We start from the raw sequence: 15,425 nt of genomic DNA, 5'->3' as shown, positions 1-15,425 counted from the left end.
TCATCCTCCACTAGTGAAACTCCCTCACCACCTCAAACACTAACTAAAAGAGTTCCAATTCCCACCCATAAAATTCTTGCAAAGGACAAAGGAAAAGCTCCTGCACCTATTCCGGATAAGACCAAGAAAAGAAAGGAACCTCCTACTGAAAAATTGTTGGCTGATGCAATGAAAGAGGTTGCTCAAAAGAAAAAGAAGCAAGTCATTCCTTCACCCCCAGCAAAGAAGAAAACCGCATCTTCACCGCCTGCTAAGAAGGTCACTGCTCCAACAAAAGAAAAGGAACTTCAATCATTCATCTCACCTGATTTTATAAAGAGAAAAATCCATGAAGCTAGGACAATGGATTTTCCCTATTTTGACAGTGTAGAGTTCACGTTTCAGAATCATCTTCGATTCCACGGTCTTCAAAACTTTCTTTCATCTACGCTTGATTGTTATCCTAAGCTAATCAGAGAGTTCTACTCGTCCTTCAAATTAACAGAAGAAGGCTTCACTACTCAGGTCAAAGGCAAGAAGATTACTATGACTTTTGACGACTTCTCTACATTATCAGGATTGCCTTTCTATGGCAAATCCATTGATGGTAGTTCTGAGGCTGATACTGCTGACCAAGGATGGGAAGAGACAATGGATAGACACACAGCAGTCAAAGACCTGATGGTTGATGGGTTTGTTGAATCGGTTTCACTACCCATTGGTCAAATGAAGGTCCAGCATCGTATGTTGATGTATGCTTTGACACGCATGTTAGTGCCCAGATCCGGAAACCACGCAGTAGTTCAAAAGTTGGACATACTACTGCTGTGGGGGTTGTCAAAGGAATTAAGGATGAGTTGGACATGGATAGTGCTCCGGCATATGTTGGAAGCTTCGCAGACGAAACTCATGCTACCGTATCCGCAACTGATCACTAAGATTCTCAAACGTTTTAAGGTGTCCTTGGTTAATGAAGAAACTGTCAAGTCCACCCTAGTTTTTGGAGAATCAATTGTGAATCAGATGCAATTGAAAAAGGTACAAGGTATTTGGATGAGATCACAACCTGCAGCTGAACCGGCACAGCCTCCACCTCCACCTCCTTCTCAACCAGAAACTGTCTCTGCTCCTCCTGCTTATGTTGATAAAATCTTGGAATTCATTGAAGCTCAGATGGCCCATAATGCTCAAGTGTTGGAATTTCAGTCCAGAGTGGAAGCACGTCTAAGGACTATGCAAGCCTCCTTGACTGCAGTTGTTCAATCTGTGGATGAGATTCAGACACACCTTGGCATCAAGCTCTCATTTGAAGATGTGGCAGACATCGGACGTCAAGCAGCTGAGGAACCTAACCTAGATCCCTTAGTTAACACTGAGACTCACGAAGAGGAGACACCTGCTGAGGGTAATACAGCGGTCTCAGCCCCTTCCCTAGATGATAGTGAGCCCCAGCCTAGCTTAGGAGAATAGGTTCTTAGGATTCTTGCTGTTTTTGCCATGTCTTGCTGTATTCCAAGTGATTTTAATCAATGAATATGACAGTTTATTCCTTATCTATGCATTCATGTGATATGTTCATAACTTGCTTTGATTGTGTTGACAGTTTTTTTTTACACAAGTTAAATAGTTTCAAACCCAATGCTTATGTTCTGTAACATAGGGGGAGAAATTATTTTTCTGCCTTTTTGTCTTAAATGACAAAGGGGGAGAACAATTATAACTTGATGAACTGCTTATGCTTATATATTGTTTTGATTTTTTTTCTGATATTGTCAATACATGCTCTAAAAATTGTTAATTAATGTATGTTGTATTAATATGATCTGATCTGATATGTTCTGATACATGCTCTGCTCTGATCTGATCATTCAACAATAATTTTATAATGCAATTAAATGTTAATCTGAAACTGCTCAAGTTACAATTTGGTTGAATTGTCAATTATGCCAAAAAGGGGGAGATTGTTGGATTTTGATCCTTTGATTCCTAATTTTGACATAATTAATAATTCAACAATGTTCTTACAATGCATGATAAATCTAATGTTTGAATTGAGCAAGATTTCAGGAACCATAATCAAATCCTACACACTTGGATCAAATAGCTTGGAACACAAGAAATCAACAAAAGTTGAATTCTGAATATGTAAATCGATTGGGAAATCGATTTCATAACAAGGGTGTAAGGAAATCTTAAGTGTTTGTGAAATGCAATCGATTAGGCAATCGATTAGATCAATTAAAAATGAAAAATGCACAAGTCAGTAGCCTCTGATTTGGAGCAAATCGATTGGCAAATCGATTGAACATTTCACAAATCAAACCTGATGGTAACACATCGATTGGTAAATCGATTGAATGAGTCACAGTGGCACTCCAGTGCTGAGGGAATCGATTGGCAAATCGATTGATAAAATATCATTTGAAAAATGACCTCACCTGTGACAAATACAATCGATTGGACAATCAATTGTTAACACTTTCAATTTTGATTAAGTTTGGTTGCAATCGATTGGGAAATCGATTGAACTAAACACCAGGTAAAAACTTTTCAGGAACATGCCACCAAATCGATTGACAAGTCGATTGATGTCAAATAGCTGAGTCTCTGTTTTGAAACCAATCGATTGGCAAATCGATTGATATTAAAACTGAATCACTATTTTGAATCACATCGATTGACAAGTCGATTGATAACAAGTAGCTGAGCCACTGTTTTGAAAATAATCGATTGGCAAATCGATTGATATTAAAACTGAGTCACTATTTTTTGAATCACATCGATTGACAAATCGATTGACATCAAAAACCTGAGCCACTGTTTTGAAAACAATCGATTGGCAAATCGATTGAAATAAACTTGTTGAAAACACAGTGAACTCAGAAGTTTGGCAAATCGATTGAGTAATCGATTGAAAATAGTTTTATCAAAACAGATTCCCAGAAATCGATTAGGCAATCGATTTATACAGGTCTGGACATGTTCTGATGAAAAGTGTTGTTTTAAAGAATCGATTGGTAAATCGATTAGCTTGTATAGTTTCAAGATTAAAGAAAACCAAGATCGCGATAATCGATTGGCAAATCGATTTAGCTCATTTTATAACTTTACAAAATCGATTGGGAAATCGATTTCGTAAGTGGTTTTTCAGAAACTATATAAGATGTCTTTCAATCTTTATTCTAACAACTTCTTAGAACTTTAACACAACATTTTCATAACTTTCATAATTTCTCACAACGCTCTTAGCTGTTCATAACAACAAACTAACAACTTCATAATTGTGATTACAGATCTCAATACAGTTTGTTGACAATCTAAGAGAAATGATAATGTGCTCAAGAACAATCCATGAATATCCAGATTTGTGAAGAGCAACATTCATAAAGATTGAAGACCCTTTTGTTTTACAATCTTTATTCTTTCTGTAATCAAACTTTGAACAAAATAGAACGCAAGAAAAGCCAGCTCGAAACTGGTGGCTACTTTCTTGGTTGAGAGGATTCAACAAGAAAGAGTCGCACTTTGATTCTGTGATAGGCTGCTGAGTGTCTTCAAGGATCAGAGGGTATTCAATAGGAAAGATATAATTAGAGATTGATAGGTTTCAGGGAGGAAACTGGAAAATCTTTGTAATTGATTCTTTCTATTGAAGGAGAAGAAAATCTGAAATCCGATTGGATTTTCAGGACTGGACGTAGGTTGTTGTGGAACAACCGAACCAGGATAAATCTCTGTGTCTTCTTCTCTAACTCTCTCTCTTTAATTTTCTATATTGCTAACGTTGCATGCCTCAAAATTTAATTTCCGTTGTGCGCTTGATACTGATTAATTTGGTAACGAAAAACTGATATATTTTCTTTATTGCGAGGTCACTGATACCAACAATTGGTATCAGAGCCAACTTCTTGAGAGGTAAAACTTATAAGAAGATGGCCTCAACTGACGTTCTGGGAGAAGGCGCTTCGTTAGCTCGACCACCAGCTTTTTAGTGCAAAGTGATAACAGTAAATTAGATCTTAACATTAATTCGAGAACATGATAAAACTTAAAGAGCCTCATTTGTAATTTAATATAACTTAAATGATAATTGTGCAAAACTAAATATAACATATAAATCAATTCAGAAAAAAAAAAAAAAACTTAAAGATACAATTCGAGAAATTAGTTAAAACTTGAAGAACTACAAATATAATTTTTTCATAAAAGAAAATCACTTTTACTGTTTCACTTACAAGTTTCAACTTATAAAGATCTATCATTTTACTACTAAATTAAATTATTAGAGTTAGACTATAATTTTATTTTTATGTCATAATATTATAGACTATTATTTTTACAAAGTTATGAATTAACCACCTACAATTTTTCATTTTGATAAAAAAATCACTCATTATTATTTTAAATAAATTAAATTGAAGATAGTTTTATAAGCCATTTTCTGATTATTTTTCAAATTTCTTTCTTTACTAGGTAGTTAGTCCGTACATAAATTATTTTATTGAAGATTTATTTTTAAATTAAAAAAATTATATTTTAGTTATATTTATATTTAACGGTGTTATAATTTTTATATAAAAAATAAATAAAAAGACTATTTTAAAATAAAACTATATTCATAAAAGATGAACGAAATAAAAAAAAACTTATAATAATCAAAATAAAAAGTTATAATTGCAAAAAAAAATATTTAAAACCAAAAAAATAAAATGTAAATTAAAATGGAAGTGAAAGATTGTCTAGGAGATGAAAGAACCGTAGAGCCAAGTTGGAGATAAGAGAAAATATAGAGCGGCAGACATAGCTACTAAGATCTTATGGTGTATCGTATGTCAATAATGGACCATTTATTAGTATGGTAAATAAAATCTTTGGGTTGAGCCTGTTAACGAGATTCGAATTTACATGGTTATCACTCACGAGATTAAGCTATAGTACATGCATAAATTTTTTAAAATAATTGTCATACAAAGATTTAATGTTAAAATTTTTAATATAACTATCATACACATAAAATTTTCATCGATAAATTTTTTAAAATAATTATCAACTACAAGACAAGTTGTTAATGATGAAATTGAGTTATTACACATGAGACAAGTTCTCAATTTTCAATGATAAAATTTCCAAAATAACTATGATACACGTGATAAATTGTCACTTATGAGATTGAGTTAGCATGCATGAGACAAGTTATCACTAATAAATATTTCAAAATAACTATCATATACGGAACAAATTATCACTTGTGAGATTAAACTGTCATACACTAGATAAATTCTTACCAAAAAAAGTCTCAAAACAGCTATCATACACTAGACAAGTTGTTACTTATGATGTAGATCTATCACACACAAGACAAGTTATCACTAGAAGAAAAAAAAATCAAAATAATTATCATGTATAAGAAAAATCATCATAAATGAGATTCAGGTATCATACAAATGACAAGTCTCACTGGCAAAAATTTTAAGATAACTATCATACATGAGATAAGTTGTCACTTCTGATATTAAACTATCATACACGGAACAAGTTCTCATTGATAAAAAGTTGCAAAATCATTATCATACATGAGATAAGATTGTCACTTATTAGATAAAAATATCATACACCGAACAAGTTGTCAATGATAAAAATTTCAAAATTATTATCATATACAAGATAAATTTGTTACAAATGAGTTTGAACTATTATCATTGAACAAATTTTCATTGATACAAATTTCAAAATCATTATCTTACATTAAATAAATTTATCATTGATGAGATTGAAGTTTAATAAATTTTGCCTCTATAATTTTGTTATTTATATTTAAAAGTATTCAAACATTTACACTCTAATAAGGGCATAATAAATTAAGGTTATTCATATTTAGAAGTTAAATTTTAAAAGAAACATATTGCACTCTAACAAGAACATACTATCAACCTTGCCAAACTATCAAATTAATACTTAGGTGTAAGCTCATTGATAATAATTCAACATTGTAACTTCTAGTCATCAAATTTAATTCCTTAGAGAGAATTGTAAAATAATCATTAGTACTATTTTAATTAATAAACATTTCTCCATTCCTTTTTTAAAAAAAAACAGGACAAACTATCAATCTTATTGAACTATCAAATTAATATAACCTAGGTTTCGTGCAAAGCCACAATGTTTTTTACTGGTTACAACCAAAGGTTGTTGATCACCCGCACAAAAAGGGTTATCAATAATTTCAAAGGAAGCACAAAGAAAGCATAGAAGCATAAGCTTTAGTTCACGGGAACCGTCCTCTCCTAAGGTGTCTTGCATTGGTCAAGTGAAGTGCAAGAAAAAAATAAAGGTCAAAAGGGTTCATCAATCTTCAACAAAAAATAGTGGTTCTTTTACTTGTCATGAGAAAATAAGAAGGTTCTACTTTGGGTTTTCAAGGGAAGTAGTTTGAGGATCCAACACAAAGTAGGAAATGTTTTGTTTTGGAGACGTAGTTTACGCTGATAACACCGTCGTTGGGTACAATGAAATTTTTTGTAAGTGGTATAGGTTCATTGTTAGATTTTAATGCTATACTTGCAAAGGAGTGAATGTTACTTTCATACTAGTATTGATTCATACTTAGATTTACGGTAAATTCAATAGAATTATTAGATACCACCGTAATGTTGACAAAAATTACACTTCAGAGATTCAACAAAATTTCGGTTTCTAAAAATCACCATGATTCCAAACATAAATTTAATAGAAAAGTGATTGTCGGTTAATAAGAATGTGTGGATAAAGAATGTTAGCAAGAGTTGGTGTTATGATACTTATGATGGTTGTATTGTGAATGTGAAGTTAATATTGGAAAAAAAAAATGTTTATCTATTTTCTAAGCAAAATGCAGTGTGATATGCTTAGTATATATAAATAAATAACTAAGTTCTGCTTTATGTAGTCTGGAAAAAATTCTAAGTGGACTTGATTTAGTGTATCATTTTAAGTTATTTGTTGTCCCTTAATATGGATTGCAGAATCAGTGATCAACTAGGACTATCTTGAAAGCTTAAATTTACACGTTTACCATTGATCTATTTTATCTTCCACAAATCTTCATAACAAGGAAACATTATTCTCAATCATTTTCATCCATTTGCATTCTATTATTCTAGGCTATAACAGAACAAAAGGAAAAAAGCAGAGTAAGCAAGCTTTAATCAGATAGAGAAGTAAAAATAGATAGCAGTATAGAAGTTCATTTTTGTAGTTACCCTTTCTTCTACTGCATGAGGAGATATACTGTATAATGCAAGTAATGCCGCAACTAAAAAGATGGTGTATTCAAAATGTTGATCTGTTTGGGTTCAAGATTTGTATTATCCACTGTCCAAATCAAAATCATCGATCACCACTTCAATTGTGGTATTTGCTCGCACATTGGCAAGATCTTCAAAAACAGCATCAAATTTAATTTACAACAACGGTCATGGTGATCTTGAGAAAATTACAAGTTTCAAATGAACTGAACCTTTTTCTATTTATCCCCTCACGCATATGTAAATTTTCATCAGGCTTCTATCTTGTCTTGAAGTTGAATCTATCATTCAAAATTGTAATTTTTGCATAATAAAACTAACTTGATGAAGTCTAACCATTGGTATCTGTCCTAAGAGACTCCTCAACTATAATTAACAATATCAGTTAATTCATTTCACAGTGCAGCTTGAGCAGATTCGTGATCATCTTGAAGGACGAAGACGCGACTATCAATTCTAGAAAACTAGTATCTTTTATTCAAAACAATTAGATGGTGTATCTATTTGTCCACCATTTCCTAATTCCTAGTTCCTACAAAATGACATCACATTGTGTGCGAGCTTCTATACCCATTATCTTATCTAAGCTTACCAATGTCTCGAAAATCTGTGTTGTAAATGGATGAGTCTCATCATTTACCCCAAATTTTTTATGACCTGATTCCAGTTCTACAGAGCTATAACCAATTGGCTTCTTGATTTCTTTCTCCCTGATTACTTTCCTCACTCTGGCTGCATCCTGCCACCGACCTGCATCTTCGTATATCTGCGCTAGAATCACATAACGCCCAGCGTTGTTAGGGTCCAAAACAAACAATTTCTCTGCAGCCAATTCAGCAAGTTCCAAATTTTTGTGTATTCTACAAGCACCCAACAAGGCACCATAAACATTTTTCCCTGGTTGGACAGGCATAGATTGAATAAACTCCACTGCTTTTTCAAGATCACCAGCTCTTCCCAAAAGATCCACCATGCAAGCATAATGAGCCTCACTTTTCACAACACCATAAGTTTCCATGGTCTGAAAAAGTTGCCAGCCCTGTGCATGCATACCTGCATGACTGCAAGCCGACAACAGACACAGAAACACAATGCCGTCCGGATGCAAACCAGACTCAACCAAACACCGAAACATACCGAGAGCCTCCTGAGGAAAACCGTGCATCCCATAACACCTAATAATTGCATTCCACACGATGACATTTCTATCAGATATCTGGTCAAAAACGGCTCTTGCCATGCTTATATAGCCACAATTTGAGTACAATGTTATAAGACCACAACCAACAGCAGGATCAAGTTTCATCCCTGTCTTGACAATATAACAATGAATCCAATATCCTGCATGAATATCCGCTTTCTCAGAAAATGCTGGAAGAACAGTTACAAGGGTGGCATTATCAGGAAAACCTATATCATCATCCCTCAACATATTAAAGAATATTATTACAGCATCATCCACATACCCGTTTGCAATATATCCCGAAATCATTGAATTCCAACTAACAATATCTCTTTCAGGCATTTCATCAAACAATTTCCGCGACACTTCAACCTCCTGACACTTAGCATAAAATGCAACAAAGGCATTACAAACGAACAAATCAAAGTCCAATCCACACTTCACCGCATGCCCATGAATGATTCTACCCTTTAAAAAAGCTCTCTCAGCACCACAAGCCTTAAGCACAAAAGGGTAAGTGTAGCGATTCAGATTAATACCACTCAAACGCATCTCATCATAAACGTTCAAGGCTTCCGCGAAAGGACCCATATTGGCGTAACCCTTGATGACAACGTTCCAACAGAAAACGTCTCTATGGGACAATTGGTCGAACACATTGCGTGCGTGTTTAACATACGAGCCGCCATTACCAATCTGTGCGTATTTATCAATTAGTTTAGCGGCGATAAATGGGTCTTGCTCGTGGCCTCCGATGATGACTTGGGCGTGGGTTTTTTTAATGGAATCGACGGTTTTGCAAAGGTGTAGTAGGTCGGTGTAATGAAATGAGGTTTTGTGAGGATTTTTTGGTCCCAAAAATTGGTGCAGTCTTCGAGATACACCGCGCATTGGAACTCATTGAGGTTTGTGGAAGCTCTTCAGTAGAATTTGGATGTGAAAGTGATGTTTTAAGTTAGTGCTGGAACTAAAATCTGCAATGTTTTGGTGCACATTGTATTGTATGATAAAGGGAACGAGGAAAATACTTAGTCCCCACAACAACATTTGAGTGCACACATAAAAATAGACATTATTTAATTAATTGAAAATAGACGTTATTTAATTTTTTTTCTTTCTTTTCAACCTTTTTATTGCGGATTATATTGTGCAAATTCAACAAACCTTGGGCTTTTGAAAAAATAGTCGTGTTTGGTTTAATAAACGGAATGAGGGAAGATTCCTTGTTAAGTAGACCTAGATGTCTAGGTGATTGGTGTCGTCGTTTTTTTTTTTTTTTAATTTGAAATTGTTCTTTAAATTATTTTTTATTTTATTTTTATTTTATTTTTTCTTATCTAAATAATAATTAGCTTATTTGCAAAATACCTCTTGCAATGTCTTAACTTAATTTTAAATAATAATTTAATATTTTATCTTTTTTTTTATTTGATTATTTATTTAATTTTAAATAATGATTTAATTTTTTATGCTTTAAAATGTTAATTTTTTTAAAAAAAATCATAAAATTCATTATAATCTTTAAACAAAACTTATAAAATTACTAATCATCTTTAGCAAAATTCGCATTTTCATCAAATTTACTAACTTAAAGTTTCAAATAAACTTATATCTTCATCTCCAACAACTTCAAATCATCAAATAAAGAACTTGGGCTATAAAATTTGATTTTCAAATCACCAAGTCAATATCTTCTTCTTTCTATCATTCTCTAAATTAAATTGTTAACCTATATCTTAAAATGTGAATTTTTTAATTGATGTATTTTATGCTATTGTTGTTGGAGATGAAAATATGAATTTATTTAAGGATTAAAATTATGAATTTAATGAAAATATGAATTTTGTTGAAGATGATTAGTAATTTTTTTAATTTTGTTTGAAGATAATGATGAATTTTTTGAATTTCTATATAAAAAAAATAATATTGATGATATTTTAAGACATAAAAGATCATATCATTATTTAAAATTAAATCAATTATTAAATCAGAAAAAAAATAAACGTCTGAATTGTTACTTACAATTAAGTTAAAAAAATTCAAAAATATAAAATTTTAATATATATTTAATTTTTTTATTTATTAAATTATATATTTAGTCTTTTAATTTATTTTGCAATTTTACTTTAATCATTTAATTCTTTTTTGTTCTAATTTGATCCTTTAACTTGAATTCCATTAGTCATATTATATTTTCACTTAGTTATTAGCCCAAAATGTTAACTCTAAATGTTTTAGAAAATGTGACATTCACATTTATCCTCCCAATTTTATATACATGGTTTAAATTAATAAAAACCCCGCTCTTATCTTGATCTCTCGACTAAATTCTACTTAAACACATAATAAGACTCACAACTCAATTATTAATTAAGGATAATTAATTATATTATTTAATCACATAATTATAACTTAAAATAAATTAATGATGAAAAAATAATTTTAATCTAATTTTAAACTTTTATTGTCCTACTTTTACTTATTAAACTCATAAAATAACATCATCAAATAATTTGTTAATTACATTGTAAAAAAAAAAAGATGGATGGAAATTAATCTCATATTTGAGTCTATAAAAGGGAAGCCACGTCGATAAGCAACCCTAACTGTCATATTGAATCACCCAAAAATAGTACTTTAATCCCCTTCGCAAACACTTCAAAGACACAAGTGGGGGATCTGATCTGAATAACTCAGGTTGCAGCTCAATTCATTCTATACCAAAACCCTAATACTTCGTTCTACTCTTCAAAATGGCAAGTTCTCTTTCTCCAATCTCAAAGCGCTTCTCTTCTCTTCTTCTGAGTTTCGCCTCCAACTCTATCTAACTTTTCTTTATGTTTCGTTTTGTAGGCTGATTCTCCCCCTCGAAGGTATCCCTATAAAATCTCTTAATAATCATTATAATCGTCTCTATTATTCATTTATTCTCGCCTCGATGCTTTCATCTTTAATTGGAACATATTTCTATACAGATTTTTAGGGTTCTAGTCGTATAGGTATAATTTATTGATTCAATTTGAATAAAAAACTGGAATCCCTAATTGTTTACTGGGAAATGTAGTTTCTTCAACATTTTAAGAGATGTCTGGCTTCTCGTGCTGTTTAGCAGCTCGATTAGAAATCGGTAATTTTGATTAACACTGTTGAGACGATTTATTTATCATAATTTTTTAACTAGATTTGTGTTGCTTGATGGGAAGTGGCTTTTTTTAGCGTGATATTCTGTGTTTATGAAGTTACACATACACACAATTTGTTTTGAATTCAACTCACAGTGAAGCTATTTTCTCTTTGCGTATAATGGTATATTAGGAATTCTAGGTCCCCTTCACCCTGGAAAGCTCAATCGAGGTCTAGATCGAGGTCAAGGTCGAGGTCTGTACCAAGACAAAGGCCAACATCCAATTCAAGAAGCCGTGGCAGGTTAATAGCAACAAATGGTTTTAGCTTTAAAGATTCCTTTTTTTTTTGTTTGAAAAAATTTGACTTCTCTACCTCAGTGTCTAACACTTTTAACTTTTTTGTCTTCTCTTACTGTCATCACTTTGTGGAATGGCTGGTCTTTTTTTCTTCAGATCAAGGTCTCGAAGTCCTGAAAGGTTTGATAATCCTGTCGGGATACTTTGCCTGACAGCCATACTTTTTATGTTTTAATTCAATATTTCTCAAAGGGATAGATGTGTTTTGTGCTAGCTTTGGTCTTTTGATATCCTATTAAGTATTAACTTCTCATGTTTTCAATTATATTGCAGGGCCAATGCTACAAATCCTGGTAATACACTATATGTTACTGGTCTATCTTCAAGGGTCACTGACCGGGACCTAGAGGAGCACTTTTCCAAGGAGGGAAAGGTGAATGGTAGCATATTAGTTTTCTATTCAATTTTTTTACTGAATATTATAGTTTGCCCTTCTAGTGAGCCACTGATTCTGGAAAAATTATATTCAATGGTTGTTTTGCTTTGTAGGTTGCTTCATGTTTTCTTGTGGTGGAGCCACGTACCCGAATTTCTCGTGGTTTTGCTTTTGTTACAATGGATTCCCCTGAGGATGCTGAGCGCTGTATTAAGTATCTCAATCAATCAGTTTTAGAGGGTCGTTACATCACTGTAGAGCGGGTAATGTGTTTACGCTTTTGATAGTGGTTGATTAAACAAATGTACTTCTCTTTTTTCTTAACTTGAAGGTTCTCTGGTTATATTCAGACTACATTGCATCAGTTATGTTGGCAACAATCAGAGAAAATCAGTTCATCCATGCAATTGATTGAAACTGCTTGATCAATGGCAAGCTTAAACAGCTAATCAAATGCAACTGATCAACTAAACATAGCAACTATGTTGTGGTCATCAACCTTACAACCTCAGTTTTCACTTCAAACTCTCAACTATACATTGCATCAGCTATGTTGGCAACAATCAGAGATGATCAGTTCATCGATTCAAATCTAGTGAACCTGCTTGATCAATGGCAAACTTAAACAGCTAATCAAATGTGACTGATCAACTAAACATAGCAACTTTATTGCCCATCAACCTTACAACCTCAGCATTCACTTTCAACTCTCAACTAAACAACGGACATTTTCAACAACTTTATAATCAGGCTTTTTATGGTATCTCACACCTAGCATTAATCATTTGTGTGTGGATATGAATTTTTCCTCCCTTTTCTTAGAAGCTGACCTTTTTACCTAGAATCCTTGATGAAATTTCTTTTAAAAGATTCTATTAATATAGCTTAAAAATGTTACTTAGTAGAACATATAAAGACAAGAAACATGTCACAACTCACGAGAGATTACTTGCTTTCTGTCGTATTCTTTTTATTTATGTTTTATATCAAGAAAGAACTGGATTGAGCTCCTGTATTGTTTCAGTCACGGAGAAAGCGTGCAAGAACTCCAACACCAGGGCACTATCTTGGACTGAAAAATACAAGAGATTATGGTAAGTTGGACTTGATACACATCTATCCTGAATGATGAATATGTTCTTTTTGCAATTTACAAGCTTCATTTACTGAAGTCTCTTTTGTTTTTTTCAAGGCCAACGCGGCGACCATCGGGGAGACCAACGTGGTGACTATCGTGGTGACCATCGTGGCGACCATCGTGGTGACTATCGCGGCGATCAACGTGGTGACCGGGGAAGGAATCGTGGTGGTTCAGGTCGGGTTGATTATTCATATCGTAGGTCTCCAAGGCATTCACCATACCGCGGGGGCCATGATCATTCACCACAACGCTCACCCTATGGTGGGAGGTCTAGGAGGGAGAGGTCTAGGTCCATTCCTCATTCCCCTTATAGCCCCGACAGGAGATATGCTCGGGGATCTAGGGGAGAGATGTAGGTTAGCTTGTTTCTACCTGCGAATAGGGGAAGATAAATTTGTTAACTATTTATACTACGACTATCGGTTTGTGCGTACGCAATGTGTGTATTGGTAGAAGCTGTTATTCTAGTATGACTATCAGTTTGTGCCTTATTATCCAAGTCACACAGGAAGTTGGTTTGATCGCGAGTGTTTAAATTTTCTTTTTCAAGCATTTAAGATTTTGTTAAATCGTGCCCTTGTATCCAAGGAATTGTATGTGTCTGCATGTCATGTCCCAAATTCTGTGATGTATGCTCACGAAGTTTTTTATGATTTGATGGGATCGCTGCCTTTATTGCTTCATTTGGGCCCAGAGTGGTAAAATTGTTTAGTGAGTTTCTTCTCCCGCCCTCTTATGTGCTCAAATATATGTCTAGATTGGTGAATTCAGATATATAAAATACATATTAGGATTGACTAATTTGGACAAAGATGGAGAGGCTTTAGAGAAGACTTGGGTGGAGAAAAGAAGCTCACAGTCGTTTAACCCTGACCATTTCTCCTGCTTTCGTTTCTAACACATTGTATGTCCTAAATAATAATGGCAATGGGATTGAAGCTTGTAACCTTCTTAGTTTGTTCATGCTAAACTTTTTTGATAAGTTTCAATTTCAGGGATAAGTAAGTAAATAATTTGCCTCTGAATCAAAAAAGTTTACATATCAAGGGTTCTTTTCCCAAGTTTTTTCAGTTAGATTTAATGTTGATTTAAGTGTAAAATAAGCTAATGACATCCCCTTGTTGAAACTTAATCACATCTCACCTATATAACAATGTTTTGATTAAAAAACTCTTGAGAACATTTCTATTTTTACAAGTTGAAAATATTTTTTGTTAATTTTAAGAAAATTCTATTCCACCTCATTCTTATATTTGTCCCTTCATAAATTTTTGACGGGAAATAAACTTGCTGCATTTCATTAATTGTAATTACAGTTAGTTATATAACGTGGAATAGAATTGAAAACTTGGAAACCAGCCAATAAAGTAGATGATTGTACTAAAGAGTGAATCACTCAATTGCCTAATACAACTAGCTACAAAGTTGATATTTTGTTGATGATTTTTGACAGCTTCTAAGCATGTCACTAAATTCACTGCATTTATTACTTCTGTCATTTAATCTTTCCACTACCATAGCACAATCAATTTCAAATGAACACTAGGAACACTGAATTGAGTTAACTATTGTAAAGTCACCAGAACTCCACAAATCTCAGTCTCCTTTACCTCTGTAATACCATCCCTCCAATATGTGTAAGCTTAAATGAAGTACCAATACCATAACAGTTTCGATCCTCAAACATGGCAACGGTAAATGTTACAATTTTTGAAAAATCAATGTTGCATTTGATATTACCAGGTGGACACGCCCAGCGTCGATTTATTATATTCATTTTATGAACATCAAAGCATCGACGGGGCTTGGCAGGACTCTATGAGGGGACCAATTAGTAAAGTTTAATGTATAACTTGTTATTTACAATTTAATTCTTTATTATATTTTTCTCAAAGAAAAAAAATAAACTTGTTACAAAAGTATAAGAAATTGTATGGTGGTGTAGTGGTTAACTTTGTTTTAATTTTTAACTCACACATGT

At 33.1% G+C, this 15,425-nt stretch overlaps 2 protein-coding genes across 2 annotated transcripts; one reads left to right on the top strand and one right to left on the bottom strand.

Annotated features, from left to right (window-relative positions):
- Window positions 1-7,135: 7,135 nt before the first annotated feature.
- LOC101507336 (pentatricopeptide repeat-containing protein CRR2, chloroplastic-like) lies at window positions 7,136-9,583 on the bottom strand. Its single transcript, XM_004509350.4, has one exon. The coding sequence runs from the start codon at window positions 9,334-9,336 to the stop codon at window positions 7,795-7,797; it is 1,542 nt and encodes a 513-aa protein (XP_004509407.1). The 5' UTR covers window positions 9,337-9,583; the 3' UTR covers window positions 7,136-7,794.
- Window positions 9,584-11,045: 1,462 nt separating this feature from the next.
- LOC101507011 (uncharacterized) lies at window positions 11,046-14,127 on the top strand. The gene is made up of 8 exons (XM_004509349.4): window positions 11,046-11,201; window positions 11,299-11,318; window positions 11,761-11,871; window positions 12,024-12,047; window positions 12,201-12,300; window positions 12,417-12,566; window positions 13,328-13,397; window positions 13,496-14,127. The coding sequence occupies exons 1-8, from the start codon at window positions 11,199-11,201 to the stop codon at window positions 13,798-13,800; spliced, it is 783 nt and encodes a 260-aa protein (XP_004509406.1). The 5' UTR covers window positions 11,046-11,198; the 3' UTR covers window positions 13,801-14,127.
- The last annotated feature ends 1,298 nt before the right edge of the window (window positions 14,128-15,425 follow it).

Source organism: Cicer arietinum, chromosome 7, assembly GCF_000331145.2.
Source record: "Cicer arietinum cultivar CDC Frontier isolate Library 1 chromosome 7, Cicar.CDCFrontier_v2.0, whole genome shotgun sequence".
NCBI classification, from domain to species: Eukaryota; Viridiplantae; Streptophyta; class Magnoliopsida; order Fabales; family Fabaceae; genus Cicer; species Cicer arietinum.
Note: the sequence above shows the minus strand (reverse complement) of the source record. Positions and strands in the feature narration are given on the sequence as shown.